This window comes from Trachypithecus francoisi, unplaced genomic scaffold, assembly GCF_009764315.1.
Source record: "Trachypithecus francoisi isolate TF-2019V2 unplaced genomic scaffold, Tfra_2.0 Lachesis_group8, whole genome shotgun sequence".
NCBI classification, from domain to species: Eukaryota; Metazoa; Chordata; class Mammalia; order Primates; family Cercopithecidae; genus Trachypithecus; species Trachypithecus francoisi.
In genome coordinates, this window is record NW_022681473.1 from 113,039,097 (window position 1) to 113,055,325 (window position 16,229).

Consider the following 16,229-nt stretch of genomic DNA (forward strand, 5'->3'; position numbering starts at 1 on the left):
CAGTCCCAAAGTAACAGCAGAATTGAGGACAGACACCAGGCATAGAGTCCCTGAAGCCCAGGACCTCCAATCTGAGTCACTAACAGACACAGACACTAAGTTGGTGTGTGTGTGGGGTGGGGCGGGGGGTGGGGGGGCAGTGTCACTACTCTCCTGTTGACTTTTGGCTCAGGTCTTGTCCCCTGGACCCTTCCTGCTCAGGAGAAGGAAGGCCATCCTCCTACCCCTCTAAGCAGAACTGCAGCTCTGCCATCATCAACATGCTTCCATCAGTGCTATTTACACAACCTTTCTTCAGAAGAGACACCAAGTTAAAACCTGTTGGCTGCCTCTTCTGAGCTCCACCAACACTCCCACCCTCCCCGTTATTCCGGCTGCTGATTGGAGCCCCTGCTGCAGCGTGAAGCCTGTCTTCATTCTGCCTGACCATTCAGGGTCCCCTACTCAGCTTTCTTCCCAAAGCAGAACAATCTATCCTGTATTTTCCTCTTTCCTAAAACAGATTGTCCTCTGAGCCACCAGTCTCTTCCCAAACGTCCTGAGTTCCTTGTGGCTCCTGGCCAATGGCTTCTTTCTCTGGGAAGGCTCTCGGGGCAAGCTCTGAGTCAACTTGATCTCTCTGAGCATGCACCCACGTCCCAGCTGGAGGAAGGACAGCAAACAGAGGGTTCCCTGAGGGGCTGGCTGCTGCCCTGGGAGAGCTCTGCGCCTCCCAGAGGGAGCCTTGTCCTGTCTTGCATGCTAAAGGCCTGGCTCAGGGCTCTGCCCCTTGGTATCTGTTCCTGGCTGGCTTTTCCCTAGCAGGGTGTCTCCCAGTGCTGGTGGAGGGCTTGGCGGGGGGAGGTGGGCACTGTCACCATTGACCCTAGCCAAGTTCTTACGGTGCCCAGCCCTCTATCCTTTTCAGATCTGCTTAGTCTCAGAACAGTCACATCCGAGAAGAGGCCACTGAGTCCATTTTCTCAGGACAAGTGCCAAAGTCACCTGTAGCCACAGCCAGCCCAGCCTGGGACGGGGGAGTGGCTAGGGAGCCACTGGGGAACGGGCTGTTTCTGATATCTCCCAGGAGCAGCGTCCCTCTGCTGGGCTGTTTCTTGGTTTTTGCTGTTGCAGTGGTGGCGGCAGTTGGTCTTTTGGGGATTTTGTTTGTTTGTTTCTAATCTGTTGCTGCTTTGGGAGATGCCATTTCTTGATTTTTACCCCAGAAGCATTCCTAGTGCAAAGTCTCAACAAGGTCAATAAAGTTATTATCAGGCTTCTTTGAAAAAGTAGGTTGGACTGTCAGCTAGTAGCTAAGAGATAGCTAGTCGACCTCTCTATCTAACTTGGTTATTCAGTAACCAGTATCCGGTGGGGGGAGATGGGATTCTGAGAAGTGCCACCTCTTGCTAACAAAGTCTTTGAGGGTCATCAGACAGCCACCCCATCTGGAGCAGCCGGGATCTTTCCCTCCATCCTTTGGTGATTGACCTACTTGCCCAGCCTGGCCCAGCCCCTGGGCTGCCATCCTCCCTGTCACAGCCACCCTGGGGCCAGCTAGGCAAGGCCTGGCTGTTCATATTCTGTGCCCTGCTTCTCTTCTGGGACCTCTTGACTCATGAGGGAAGGACTGGTGACAGGAGAAGTGAAACCTGCGGGTTCTAAACGCAGGAGCGCGTCAGCTGCTTTCCTGTAGCTAGTGTGAGCTTGACAATCTTGGCCTCCGTCTAGCCTAGCCCTTAACCTGACCGAAGTTCCCAGTCTCCTGTGAACCATGGCACCTTGGTCTTTCTCTTAGAACACCTGACAATGGGGAATGGATAGAGCACCAGACTCAGAGGAGGCCCAGCTCCAACTGTGCCATGCCCAGCGAGTGGTGTGACTTTGAGCTCGTCCCTCCATCCCTCTGGAGGCCAGGAAGGAAGTCCCAGAAGAGGCCAGTGCCAGGCCTCGTGTCACACAACATAGCTGAGGACCCCCTGCACCCCCAAGACTCATGACTCTCCTGCTATCTTGGGTGTGTCAGGTTTTCTACCGGCAGGATCATGGGGGACTCCAGGTGGTGGATTTCAGGGAGTTGGGATCAGAGCTGACAGGGATGTCAGGCCACCACCTGGAGGAGGGCAGGGCTGGAATCTAGGAACCTACCAGGTCAGGATGTAAGTGGGGACCCCTGCTGACATGCCTGTCTGCCCAGGGGAGCAGGTAGGAGGGCCCCGGGGCTGGAGTCTCCCTTGTGTCCCACTGTAGGGTCCCCAAGAAGCCCTAGAGCCCACCACAGGCAAGGCCAGAGCTCTAGGAGCCAGAGAATCCTTATGTTCATCTAGACCCAGCTATGCACAGTGGGAGGTGGGTGGAGGGTCCCAGGCTGGCAGCCACATCTCTGCCTTCCAGGTAAATCCAGGGCTAGAACCTCCACTTCCCAGGAGAGTTTGGTTTAGCCCTGACCCCACTTGGCTCCCCTAACAGGGCAGTGTGGGCCGCCTCCACCCCTCCAGCCCTTCTTCCTCGTCTGAAAATTGGAAGCACACTAGCTGTCATCTAAGCGCTCACTGGGCATCAGGAGCAATTTCAGGCTGGTTAGGTGCATCTCACTAACCCATCAGTAGTTCTGAGAAAGGTGACAAGACTCTGCTTTTCCGATGAGTAAAAAGATGTAAGGAATGAAACCAGCTTTTGCCTGATTCCCAAGTCCTTACTCTTTTCTCTTATAGACATCCACCACCTGGGGTCCCCTGTGATGCTGCCATGTGCCTGGAAGTGGCTGGCAGGATGAAAAAGACCCAGGGAACTGGCCTTGAGCCTTAGTGAGGAAGCCTGTCTGCGCTTCCCACCAAAACCTACAGGGCACAGCCCTGGGTCTTCACCTGGCTTAGGCTGGCTGGGGTTCAGAGCCGCTGACCTGGGAACTCCCGCTCTCTTCAGTGGCTTCCCATCACCTCCAGAGACAGCCTAAATGCCACAGCTTGGCATCTGAGGCCCTGCGCCATGCCACCTGAGGCCCCTGCCCTTCCCAGCCACCTCTGCTCTCTGCTTGACTTAGTTTCACCCTTCAGATATCCCCACTGAGACAGAGTTCCCCAAACAGGTAGTGTCATTTCACACCTCTATGCCTTTGTGCACGCTGCTTCCTCTCCCTGGCAGTCCTCCCTGCCCCAGCTGTGGTTGGCTTGGCCTCGTCCTGCTTGTTTTTGAAGCCTCAGCTCCAGGAGCCCTTTCCCGACACTGCTCCCTCCTTCTGGCTCGGAGTCTCTCCTCTGTGTCATCTAGGGCTCTCTCTTATAGTGTCGTCACACCAGGTCTAACTGTTTCCCGGCTGACTTGTGCGCCCCGGCAGGTGGAGATCCCACTCACAGATTCTCTTGCTAGTGCTAGATTGTAGCATGGTGCCTGGTGCAGGACGGGCACAGGGATGCGTGGGAGAGCAGCCTTGCTTTGGCCAAAGAGAATCAAGATGTTAGAAATGGGCACAGCTCCTCCTACTGAGGTTGGCAGGGACAGGACTCCAGACAAAAGGGCCATGGGGCAAATAAGGTAGAACACCTGGGGCCACAAGCAGGGGAGTCGGGGAAGGCAGACTGGAGTTGACACAGTGCAGCGGGGGGAGAGGGGTGGGAGGGGAAGAGGTGCTGGCAGCAGGCTGTGCCTCCAGGCCCCCATTGGCTCTGACCTGCTCTGGGAGGGCTCAGCATGAGTGCGGAGGTGCAGTCTGGCTTCCTAGTCAACACCAGGCTACGTAGCCAGCAAGGGCTTCACTGCCGAGCCTGTGATGAAAGAACAGTCAGAGCTGGGGGCCCCGAGGCCCCCAGGGATCTTTCAGACACTGAGAGGATCTGATTTGTCACCATGGTCAGTGGTCAAACACCTTGGCAAAGGCCCTGGCACATCCATGTGATCATGAAGGCTGGTCCCACTGACTGGGGGGCCTTACCGGCAGTATAACCAGGGACCTGGGGACTGGGGGAGAGTCATGCTGTGTTCTCTTGTGGGACAGACAGGGTTGATGCTAGCAGCCATGTGTAACTGATGAGGAAACCAGAGGCAAAAAAAAGGCTTAGGGATTCCCGGGAGGCTACACAGGCAATTAGTGAGAGGTGCCACGCAAAGCTTCCTGCCTCTCCCTGAACCAGGTGCATCCCAGGCAGGGCTTGGTGGGTGCTATCTGTAGGGCTGCAGCGTTCTTCCATCCATTGCTCTTTACAGAAGGCCAGCTGGACAACCTCTTCAAAGTCTCTCAGAGGATTTCCCTCAGATTCTAGCAGTCCCTGAACTAAGAGTCATGAGCCGTATGGCAATAGGTGGAACCTGGAAAACATTGTTGCCACAAGCTTGCCCATGTCAGTCACTGTGACAGGCACTTGGAGTAGCCCCGGCTTCCCTAGACAACTTGAGTCCCTAGAGGACCTCTCTGACCCACATGTGCGCCTTTGGGAACCGGTGGTCAGAGAGACTGGGGTGTGGAGCTGCCTGCATTCCAGACTACACTGTTGCACCTTCATGCTGGATGGGATGGAAAGGCACTGAAAGCATTTTAGCAGAGCTGTGGAGGGGCAGGAGCAACTCCAGTCTCTCAAGAAGACAGATGTGGGGACTCAGGTAGGAAGCTCGATCCAGGGGCAAAGTGAGAAGGAGCCTTGTAGCCCAAGCCCATTTCGGGCTTCGCTGAAATGCCCCTTTATTTCCCAAGTGGTCGTGGGTGTTGCTTCATGCCACATGTGGGGGAAGTGGGTTTGAAGGAGGATTCCTAGGCAGAGGGAGCATCCAGTGTCCTGCCCTTGGGCTCTCGGAGCCAGGACAGAAAGAGCTTCAGGAGCGCTCCCACCCTTTTGCCTGACCCTTCTCCATGAAGTCTTCAGTGAGCCCTGGGTCTCGCCTAACTCCTGGCCCCTTCTCCTGGACTGGGGCTCCATGCTGAGGCCTATTTTCCATGCATGTCCTGGCTCCTGGCTGCGGCGAGGAACAGACAGTGACTCAGCAGGGCTCTGGGGTCCTTCCCCAGGCCTCAGGCTCGGGGAGCAGCCGGGGCGCAGTGGAAACGCTGAGTGCCACCCAACTGGACTGTTCTTTCCATCCTGGGCCAGGGCATGGGATGAGACATGAGGAGTGGGAGAGAGCACATGTGTGTGAGTCACAGATGGAAAGAATGGGCTCTGTCCAGTGGGATGGACGGACTGGGACTAAGAAGAAGGCTTGGGTCTGTCACCAGCTGTCCCACTGCCACTTTTCCAACTACCACCTGGCTGAAGGAGGTGCTGTGTCTGCCCTGGTGGAAGCTTCAGAGGAGTGTCGACCTCATTTTAAAAACAGACACTTCTCCTGACTGACTCAGTCTCCTTCCTACCGCCAATCATTTCAGACATGGGAAAACCACTCGAACTCGCTGCCCCGACCTCTGCTGCACACACGCACACACACAGGCGCCCTGACCTCAGGGAGGCCGACAAAAAGCAGAGGTGCTACCAGCTGGTCAGAGCAGGCGGAGGTGCTTCCCGTGAGCTGGGGCTGAGCCAGCTCCAACAGAGGCCTCAGGAGTTGGGACCAGGGAGACAGGTCCCCTGAGCACCCTGGCCTCTGGGCTTTTTTTCCCAGCCTCCCCTTGGCCTCTGCACCAAGAAGGAAAGAGTTGGTGGTGTCCAGGCCCTGGGACTGCCAGAGGGGACACGGGTCGGGGATGCCGGCCCAGAGCTTCCAGCCGGGGCTGACTTCCCACTAACACAGATGCTGTCCCTTCCTGCAGGTTCCGAGGCTCCATCCTGTTGCTGACCTTCCTCATTTACACCTGCTATCACATGTCCAGGAAGCCCATCAGTGTCGTCAAAGTGAGGCTGGCTGGCAGCAAGGGGGAGTGCAGAAGCATACTGTCATAACCGTCCTTACCCCTTCCCATGGCCACCGAGGCTCCTTTTGAGTTTATTCCCCAAGACAGCTGTGTGGGTGGCTGTAGATGGAATAAGCGTGCAGGGTCCCTGGGCTATGTGGATGCTGCTCATGGCTCTGATGTGGCTGCTTTCCCCTGCAGCCAGTTCCTGCAGGAGGAGGTGCCAGTAGGGGGACATGGAATCTGGTTAGGAGGCAGTGTCTCTGGTATGGTTGGGGCAGGTGGTTGCTTGCTCCCCTCTGGGTCAACCCCTGACCTGTGTGTCCCATTGCCTCTCCAGAGCCGTCTGCACCAGAACTGCTCAGAGCAGATCAAACCCATCAATGATACTCACAGTCTCAATGACACCATGTGGTGCAGCTGGGCCCCATTTGGTAAGAACAGGGCAAGGTGCTCTTCCCATTTCCCATTCCCTCTTCCTCGAGAAGGGGCTGTCCAAGGAGGGCTTCCTGCAGGGGCATCCATGCAGTCAGCTTTCTGTTCCTCCCATCTGCTTTCAGACAAGGACAACTACAAGGAGTTGCTGGCGGGCGTGGACAACGCCTTCCTCGTTGCCTATGCCATTGGCATGTTCATCAGGTAAGGACAGAGGCTGAGCCTGTGACCAAGAGGAGGATTTAGAGCTGCTACCTCCCCTTAAGGAGCCTGGGGGCAGCTGGGTTGAAGCGAACTCCCACCAGGGCGTGATGGCTCCCCAACGTGGGAGTGAGATCAGGGATGCTGCACATACAGTCCACCCACAGCCATCCTCCTTGCCTTACCATGGTCGCAGAGACTGCTCCTTCGCCTGGTAGACTCCCACTGGTAGCAGCTCTTTTGCCTGGAAAGGTTTTCCTGGATGTTGCCTTTGAGTCTGTTCACTCAGATATCACAGTTGGTAGGTATGGACTGGGACCCTTTAAGGATGGCCCTGTGTGCACATATAGCTGGGAGAATCCCCGTCCTCTGCTGCGTCCAAACCAGCGCGGGAAGCATGCTGTTCATTGCCAGGAAGCCACGATCAATAAGGCTGCAAACTGCCTCCAAAGAGCTCACAGGCTAGTGGGGGCAATGGATGCATCAGCAGCTGGTGCTAAAACTTGTGGCCGGCTTCATGACAGACGTGGCCATCGGGTATTCTGGGAGCTCCGAGGTCATTATTCAGTCCAAGCTGAGCTAGAGCAGAGGGGTCAGGGAAGGCTTCTTGGAGGAGATGGTGCCTGACCTGATGCAAGGGACTTGGGCGCAGTGGTGCAGATGGAGACCTGGGCAGAAGGAATCGCTAGAGCAAGTAGGGCAAATGTGAAGAAGCAGCATGACCTGCGGGAGGAACTGCGGGCAGGTGTATGGAGGGAGTGACCATGTAGGGAAGGTAGCAGCAGGGCTGAGGGCTGAGGTCATTTGCACATGAGGTCCACGGGCAGAGATGCATGGAAGGGTTTTCGTCAGGGCGTCCTATCCAGATGGGCATTTCTGAGAGCTCACTCTGAGAGTGATGCTGAGGTGGATGAGACTGGTCATACAGAGGGACCAATTTGACAACAGCCCAAGCTGTTGAGCTTGTGTTACCATAGTGGTGATAGAAGTGGAAAGAGGCGGCCGGGCGCGGTGGCTCAAGCCTGTAATCCCAGCACTTTGGGAGGCCGAGACGGGCGGATCACGAGGTCAGGAGATCGAGACCATCCTGGCTAACACGGTGAAACCCCGTCTCTACTAAAAATACAAAAAAAAAACTAGCCGGGCGAGGTGGCAGGCGCCTGTAGTCCCAGCTACTCAGGAGGCTGAGGCGGGAGAATGGCGTAAACCCGGGAGGCGGAGCTTGCAGTGAGCTGAGATCCGGCCACTGCACTCCAGCCTGGGCGACAGAGCGAGACTCCGTCTCAAAAAAAAAAAAAAAAAAAAAAAAAAAAAAAGAAGTGGAAAGAGGCGATGTACTGGAGCACTAGCTAAGAGGTAGCCCGGTGAGTCTTGGAGACTGAATGTGAGGGGTGGGGAGGAGGGGCGGGAGTCTGAGGGAGCTCTGAGCCTGGCTTGAGTGGCCAAGGGGTGGCATTCACTCAGATAAGGATAGCAGGATGATGAAGGCGTCAGGGTGGTTGGCAGGAGGAGGAAGAGGAATTCAGCTTAAGAGCACTGGGTTTCAAATGCCCCAGGGGCATCTGAATAAAGGAGGTACCTGGCTGCGACTGACTGTGAAGCTCTGGGAGACAGATCAAGCCTGAAGATACGCATGTGGAGCTATTTAGCCTATGGGTGGTTGTTACAACCATAAAAGTGATGCAAAAGGCTGCTCCGAGAGGAAAACACACGACAGAGTGGCTGGCCAAGCGAGGAAGATGGGCAGGCTAAAGTCATGGAGCATGGCCAGGTGTCACAGAAGCAGTGGGGGACAGAGGTTGGCCCCGTCACATGGCAACACAGAAGTCACTGGTGGGACCTTGGCCAGAGCCACTTCCTAGTGTGGTGGGGGCAGAAATGTGGTAGGGAGTTGAGGTGGACTCAGAGGAGCTTAACCACAGATCCAACTTTCTCTTCCCCAGTGGGGTCTTCGGGGAACGGCTTCCGCTCCGTTACTACCTCTCAGCTGGAATGCTGCTCAGTGGCCTTTTCACCTCACTCTTTGGCCTGGGATATTTCTGGAACATCCACGAGCTCTGGTACTTTGTGGTCATCCAGGTATGAGTCACCGTCTTACACTTGGGCCTGTGTTCCCATCTCGGGAAGGACCTGGGAGACCGCCGCTCACGGCGGATGGGAGCCTGTGTTCCTGGCTCCCCGTCTGGTGCTCTCTATTACACTGCACTGGGTTCCACCTCCTGGTCCTACTGCTCCCGCACTTATTCCCTCAGAGAGTTGGCCTTGAGCACAATGCCGTGGTCACTTCTGATGCCCGGGAGGCTTGGTCTCTGCTTGAACAATCTTGAGCGAGAGAAGCCAGCTCATGACACTGGGGAGGTGTGGCATGTGTGTAAGGGAAGAGCAAGGTTTGTAGTGTGGGGTATGGAGGGCTCCTTGGCCATAAAATTGACCCTCCTCAGCCCAGAGTGGTCAGAGCAGGGAGCCAGTTGCTCAGCCCAGGTCTGCTCCCACCCTCCCTCCCCTCTCTCTGCAGGTCTGTAATGGACTCGTCCAGACCACAGGCTGGCCTTCTGTGGTGACCTGCGTTGGCAACTGGTTCGGGAAGGGGAAGTGAGTGTGACAAGGGCGGAGGAGTGGGAAGGATTGGGAGGGCTGGGAGTCCCGAGCTGGTCACTGTGGCCTCTGATGTGATTTCAGAGGGAAGGGTCAGAAAGCGGCCTCTGCGTTGCTGTTCATATACTTAGCAGTGGCTAAAAGCAGGACTGATTTTCTCATTGATGAGGCTTTAACCCGTACAGCAGGCAACCTTAGTTATGCTTTCTTCTAATAATAGATTAATTTCTGTTTTCAACAAAGACAAAAAGCCTATAAAACTCCCCCCCTCCCCCCGCCCCTTAACTGGCTTGTGTGCAAAACAAAGTTGCTTCGGAGAAGGGATTTTCAACCTTGGCACTACTGACTTTCTGGGCTATTGGACCCTTGTTTGGGGACTGTCCTGCCACTGCAGGCTGTTTAGTAGTAGCCTTCCTGGCATCTGCTCACTGGATGCCGTAGCACACCCCGAGTTGTGACCATCAAAAATCTCTAGCTGTTACCAGATGTCCCTGGTTGAGGACAGTGCTTTAGAGTGAGATGGTGGGACAGAAAAGAACGAGGGCCGGGCCCGCATGCCCTCAACGTGGCTCGAGCTCCCATCGGCACTCACTCAGGGAGCTGGGCAGGGGGAGTGAGACCCCAGGCCCTGCAGCCACCTTGACACCACCCAAGGTCTCCCACTCCTTGCTGACTTGCGGCTTTGGGGCTCAGTCTTTGGTGCCTTGGGGAAGCTGTAGTCAGCCCAGCTTTAGAGCTTGGTTGGGGCCGTTGCTATGAACAATGTGCTTTGCTTTTTACTTTTTCTACCCTCTTCCCTTCTCTCCCTCCCTTCCAGGCGGGGGTTCATCATGGGCATCTGGAATTCCCACACATCTGTGGGCAACATCCTGGGCTCCCTGATCGCCGGCATCTGGGTGAACGGGCAGTGGGGCCTGTCGTTCGTCGTGCCTGGCATCATTACTGCCATCATGGGCGTCATCACCTTCCTCTTCCTCATCGAACGTGAGTGGGCCCCTCACTCCCCACAGACCCACAAGTGAGCCTAGAATGTCTCGATTTCTGGGAGAAGGCAGCTGCATCTACTGGAAAGATTGCTGGTCACAGAGTGGGAGGACCAGCCTTGCGACTTTGGACAATCTCTCAGAGCCTTTATTTTCTCATTTGTAAAATAATAATAGTAATAATAATGTCTATTTTGTAGGATTTCTGCAGGCTTCACTGAGATACCATAGTTAAAATGCCTGGCCCATAGGAGGTGCTTGGCAAGCATTGGTTGAATCTGAGAGGTGTGAGCAAGGAAAGTGGAGTTGAAGGGACATTCTTACAGTGACCAGGCTCTCCACTTGCTGCAGGTGGCCTTGTGCACTAGCCAGGCCAGGTGTGAGAGCCACTCTGTAGCTAAGAGTACTAAAGTCCAAGAGGCAGTAGTGACACAGCTGGTTGTTAGGAAAGCCAGGCCTAGAAAGCTGTCTCCGGAGCCCTAGGCCCCGCTCCCTCCTGCTGGGACACACACTGGCCACCTTAGGAATTGGAGGTGGGGCCGGTTCCTAGGATGGCTTAGACCCAGTGCACGGTGAGGGCCTGGCAATCACCTTGGGATTGGGGGGGTTGGGAAGCTTCTTAGAAGGCGATTTTTTTTTCCAGACCCAGAAGATGTGGACTGCTCCCCTCCTCAGCACCATGTGAGTGTGAGCCCTCCCAGCCCTGTCCCTGCCCTCCAACTCCATCCAGAGCGCTGGATGCAGAGAGGCCTGGGGAACTAGAGCAGAGAGTTCTGGCCCTCACTGACCTCACAGACCCAGTGCTAGGCACATGGGTTGGCCCTACAGCCTGATGGGTCTGGCAGGTCAGTCCAGCCCGAGATGAACATGTGCCTCCCCGTCCTGGGAGCCAGTGTCTCTTGCCTGGGCTACACCTTCAGCTGGTGGGAGGCAGCACACAGACGCACCCACATCCGGGCTCATCTCCTCTGCTCAGGGTGAGCCAGCTGAGAACCAGGACAACCCTGAGGACCCTGGGAACAGTCCCTGCTCTATCAGAGACAGCGGCCTTGAGACTGTGGCCAAAACCTCCAAGGGGCCATGCGAAGAGCCTGCTGCCATCGACTTCTTTGGGGCGCTCCGGATCCCAGTAAGAAGTTTGTGGAATGGAGGAAAGAGAGGGGCTCTCCATATTTTTCTGTTGGTGATGAGGAGATGGGGTGCTTGGGTGATCTCTTTTTCTAGAACTTCTTTATAGGGGAGATGTAAGCTGGGCAGCCTGCCTGGGGAGGGCAGTGTGGGAGACTTGTCTTGAAATGACCTTGCACAGTGGTCGTGTTGCTTTTATTGGGACTGGATGTGTTGGAGGCTGCCTTGTGTGGCAGGTGATGGAAAGTACTGGAGTGGTGCTGAGCACCCCTCGGGGCCACCACTGAACCCAGGACCTCTGGACCCCTTCCCATGTGCCCCCTGTTGCACTCCCCAGGGCGTGGTCGAGTTCTCTCTGTGTCTGCTGTTTGCCAAGCTCGTCAGTTACACCTTCCTCTACTGGCTGCCCCTCTACATCTCCAATGTGGGTAAGTCCAAGAGAAGGGGAATGAAGGGGTCTCTGGGGAGGCCAAGGCCACCTCTGGTGGGAGAGGAAGCCTGTCGTGGTGATACCTGTGATGCCAGTATATAGGCAGAATTCCTGCTGAACCCCTCCTAGAGTGAAAGGAGCTTGATTTAGTTCTTTATTTAAATGAAAGCTAAACCCAGCACACTACCCCCTAGACCCTGATTCCAGCCACCTTCCCTCTGTTGGAACTGAGCTGGGGATTAGGAACTCAGAGCTCTGTTCTGCAATTCTTGCTATCTTCTTCTCTAGCCCTTAGTGTAGAAGCCCCCTCCAGGCTGCTTGGCTCATAGGTGGTAGGGTTGGGAGGTGCTAGGAAAGGCCTGCCTACTGGATCTGTCCCCAGTCCAAGGAAGAGGGCCTGATGAGCGATCCCACTCCTTGTAGCCTGGTGGTGACCATGGTGGTCTCCCAATGGGACCTCATGGGATTGATGCGCCTATGCTTGGGTCTGCTGGGCTGCACTGGTGTTCTGCCCTGTCTCCTGGACCTACTCCCTGCTGCCCCTGCCCAGGGATGTACAGATGAGAAGAGATCACTTGAAAAAGGATGTTTCATGTCCACCTGGCCTGGGTCTCGGCTTTTCCATAGGTCAGGCTACCAAAGAGCAGCCCACCCCGCCCTGCCCAGTCCCCAGGAGCCTCCAAGCTCCACCAGGGCTGAGGACCTCTCACCCAGTACTGCTCCCCTCCCTCCCAGCCCTGGGGAGGAACAACAGCGCCTTGACACACATTGTGCTTGCTCTGAACAGGATACTGTAGGAATTACTCATGGCCAAGTCTCAAGCCGTAGCTTGCCCTGCAGCTCTGTCGGGGCCTCTCTCTGTGACAGTGTGGAGCGCTAGGGCAGCTTCTTGGACACCGTGACTCTTTGTTTTGTGGCCTTGGTGCTGACTTCAGAGTATGAGGCAATCTCGAGGGTGGGGCTACAATCTCGGCTTCTGGACATTCCTTTTTTAAAACATGGAGCCAAGGCCTGTTACCTGAGGCCCCTGTGTCCCTGCAAGTCTCCTTCCTGGCTCTATGTACCTTAGGCACAGCCTAAGGTAAATGGGAAGAGCTCCTAGTGCTGCTAGGGCCCCAGTGAAGCAGAGAAAGGGCTGGGCTGAGCCTCAGGTTGCATTCCAGGGGAAAGGTGGCCACAGGACAGCAGGCTTGGGGGCCAGATCCCAGGGCTTGCCAGGGAGGGCTTGTTCTGGGAGGTGAAGGTCATCCTGCAGGGGAAGAGGGCAATACAGGATGGGACCAGGAGGGCGTCTGTCCAAACTGCTGCCCTCTCACCCTGTGGCCCTGGCCAGCCTGCTCCACACGTCCCTAGCTCTTCCTCGGAAAAGGGGGCAGTGGCCTGGATCGTGCTCTGCCGGGCTTCTAGCTGGGACGCTCAGGATGTTTGTCCTGAATCCCAGGTCTGACCACATACCTGTGTTTTCCACAGCTCACTTTAGTGCCAAGGAGGCTGGGGACCTGTCTACACTCTTTGATGTCGGTGGCATCATAGGTGAGGCCCTGCCCTGCTCTGCCAGCAGTCTCCCTTCCCCTCTTTTCTTGTGGGGTGCAGGAAGAAGGGACAGGTCCGATGGGTAGGTGGCACCAGAGGAAAAATGGCTCCTGGGTTTATTCTCAGTTCTGCTCCTGCCTGGCTGGGTGGGCCTAAGAAAGATGCCCTTTTGTTTGGTCTCCAGTAGTGATGGGCACTAGAGGAAGGGGAGGGCTGCGGACAAAGCAGCTCTGCTGGCTTTTGCTGACAGGCCCAGGCCAGCACTGGGCACAGCTGGGGTGCCAGGTGAGGGGATGGGTGGTCCTGTCTGGGAGGCAGTGTGTGAGTGGGTGTGTGTTCCAGGTGGCATCATGGCAGGGCTCATCTCTGACTACACCAATGGCAGGGCCACCACTTGCTGCGTCATGCTCATCTTGGCTGCCCCCATGGTGCGTATAACCTCGAGGGTAAAGTGTGAATGCATGTGAGCAGGAGCCTGTGTGGGCCTCTGGCCTGTGTGCACGTCCACACGTTACACACATGGATGTCTCTGTGTACACGTGCATGTGCATCCCTGTGCACACACGGGGGAGAAGAGGTGAGGGTCCGCAGAGGCACCTTGGAAAAAGAGCCAGACTGCAGACTTTCGAGGGAGATTCATGACTGTTTGGCCTTGGTAGAGGAGGAGACTGCCTCCTAAACTTCTTGATGAAGGAAAGAAGAGATTGAGGTTGCATCTGAGAGAAGACTGTTGGGAGAAGGGGAGATGACAGAGTGCCACGTTTTAGACCATCCATCCTGGGACATTTAAAGACCAGAGAAATCTGGGTATGCAAGGGAAAAGGAATAGGATGCCTTCTGGGATTTCAGGGCAGGAGACAGTTGTTCCAGACCTTAGGGCTCCAGGCCGGCAAAGGGATTCTGGGTGACTCTGCCTCTCCCCTCTCCTCTCTCAGATGTTCCTGTACAACTACATTGGCCAGGACGGGATTACCAGCTCCATAGGTGAGGAGGAGGTTGCAAGTCCTGCCAGGCCACGGGAAAGGCACTGCCTTGGGGGCCCCATGAGGCTGGCCCACATAGGGGCACTGGCAGGTGGAGGGGCTGGGAGTGCTGAAGGCCAGAGGGTGCTCCTGCCCTAGGGCTGGGGCTGTGGTTGGTGCCTCCTCTGACTGGGCTGTCTCTGTGCCATCCCAGTGATGCTGGTCATCTGCGGAGGCCTGGTCAACGGCCCCTACGCACTCATCACCACTGCTGTCTCTGCTGACCTGGTAAGTGGGGCCACCTCCCGAGGGCCAGGAACTACTCTGGGGGCTTGGTCAGGGTCACCATCTCCAGGTCCATTTCTCACTGTCTCCCATCCTGCAGAGGAGAAACCATCAAGGTCCTTCAGAATGTACCATGGGCCCCTCTCCTCTCAAGCCCAAACCCCAGTCACCACCTTCCCTGAGTCAGCCCCTCTCCTGTCCTGGTTCCGCTCATGCTGCTGCTCGGCTGGGCTTTCCCACGCCACTATCTCTCTCCAGGGCACTCACAAGAGCCTGAAGGGCAACGCCAAAGCCCTGTCCACGGTCACGGCCATCATCGACGGCACCGGCTCCATAGGTCTGTGACTCTAGCTCAGTTGTGGGCCGGCCCCTGGGCATAGTGCCCTCCGTGGGCAGGGGAGGTGCAGGTCCCCCTGCTCACGAGCCTATGCTCCATTCAGGCGCAGCTCTGGGGCCTCTGCTGGCTGGTCTCATCTCCCCCACGGGCTGGAACAACGTCTTCTACATGCTCATCTCTGCCGACGTCCTAGCCTGCTTGGTAAGAGTCTCGGGGTACACAGATAGGTATTGAGGGATGCTCCGTCCTGAGAGGCTGCAACCCTGGAGGTCCAAAGCATTGGCCATTGGGGGTTCTGGGGTAAGGAGAGCAGCTACCCTTTGCTCAGAAGCACTCTCCCTTCCCCTGAGTGACCCCTTGCCAAATGGGAGTGTGTCTCTCCCCCTTCTCCACTGCCAGTCCACAGGTCACCTGGCGCTGGGCACTCAGTGCTCAATGCTAATGGTGCCCTCGCTTCCCTCTGTGCCTTGCGCTCCACAGCTCCTCTGTCGGTTAGTGTACAAAGAGATCTTGGCCTGGAAGGTGTCCCTGAGCAGAGGCAGCGGGTGAGTCCTCTGGGGAGCTGAAGTTGCCCTTCTGCCAAACTCACTTGTCATGGGAATCAGCCGAGGGCTCAGTTTCTCCAAACGCAGGCTGAGGCTCATCCAGCCCAGACCTGAGGAGCACTGAGCCAGTCCCTGGGTGGCCCCCGCCCTGCTAACCTGTCCTCTGCCGTCCCCGTGTGTCTCCATAGCTCTAGTGTGGTCCTAACCCACCAGCGACCGTATTTTCCTCAAGTCGCATGACTTTTGTGAGTATTTACTTTGAGTCTGTGACTCAAGTGCCATTTGAATGCGGGCTGCATGCAAATCCTCTGTCCTGCAGTCTGACTTTTTCCAACTTTCTCTTTTTTCTTGTGGGCCACTTGTAAAGACTTTCCACCTCAGCAGAGCGTAGTGCTTGGGAAGTGTTTGCCAAGGGGTCTGAGATGCCACAGAGGTTGGCGGCCTCTTCCCTGAGGGACAGTGTTAGAACTTTGGACATGCCCTCCGGGGACAGAGGAGGCAGAAATAGGGAAACCAGTTTCCCTCTGAGCTGAGACTGAGTTGCAAGTGCCTCCTGAAGTTCAGAAACCAAGGTCATCTGGCCCCTCTGCCTGGGGTATGCAGAAAAACAGCAACTACCAATCAAAGTCTCTGAAACAAACGTGAATCAAGCATGGGTGCTGGCCTGGTGTGCTCTCTGCCTCCTGTCTGGTGGTGGTGGATGTGGTGGTGGCACCAGTAGGTTAGTGGCTGAGGCTGCACAGTGCTGGTGGTCTGCTGGTGGGCGACCCTCTCTGGCTGGGCGTCCTGAGCAGGAGCCTCGTGCTAACAAGGAGGCCGCTCACGAGCTGGCCGCAGCTGTGGACCTGGGCTGGATGGCAAACGTGAGGAGGAACCCTCTGGGTCATGGTAACCAGCACGCATCCGGGGACGCACTTCCACTTAAGGAAGACACCACGCAGGGGAGAGGAAGTGAGAGCAGGAAGACACACGACACAGGAAGCACGCAGAGCACCTGT

At 56.3% G+C, this 16,229-nt stretch overlaps 1 protein-coding gene across 10 annotated transcripts in view; it reads left to right on the top strand.

Annotated features, from left to right (window-relative positions):
- Nucleotides 1-16,229, top strand: part of SLC37A2 (solute carrier family 37 member 2) — a 39,529-nt gene that overhangs the window by 18,560 nt on the left and 4,740 nt on the right. For 4 of the 10 annotated variants that reach the window (XM_033207155.1, XM_033207163.1, XM_033207157.1 and 1 more), the window contains exons 2-18: nt 5,717-5,798; nt 6,138-6,231; nt 6,358-6,436; nt 8,377-8,512; nt 8,949-9,025; nt 9,846-10,012; nt 10,655-10,692; nt 10,988-11,140; nt 11,477-11,567; nt 13,040-13,102; nt 13,445-13,530; nt 14,038-14,086; nt 14,279-14,352; nt 14,608-14,686; nt 14,790-14,887; nt 15,167-15,231; nt 15,420-15,476. In XM_033207155.1, the coding sequence (XP_033063046.1) occupies nt 5,717-5,798; nt 6,138-6,231; nt 6,358-6,436; nt 8,377-8,512; nt 8,949-9,025; nt 9,846-10,012; nt 10,655-10,692; nt 10,988-11,140; nt 11,477-11,567; nt 13,040-13,102; nt 13,445-13,530; nt 14,038-14,086; nt 14,279-14,352; nt 14,608-14,686; nt 14,790-14,887; nt 15,167-15,231; nt 15,420-15,471 (1,483 nt within the window). In that variant the 3' untranslated portion in view covers nt 15,472-15,476. Of the gene's footprint in view, nt 1-5,716; nt 5,799-6,137; nt 6,232-6,357; nt 6,437-8,376; nt 8,513-8,948; nt 9,026-9,845; nt 10,013-10,654; nt 10,693-10,987; nt 11,141-11,476; nt 11,568-13,039; nt 13,103-13,444; nt 13,531-14,037; nt 14,087-14,278; nt 14,353-14,607; nt 14,687-14,789; nt 14,888-15,166; nt 15,232-15,419; nt 15,477-16,229 lie in introns of those variants that run through there. The other 6 variants (XM_033207156.1, XM_033207159.1, XR_004436152.1 and 3 more) reach the window with 5 other exon arrangements.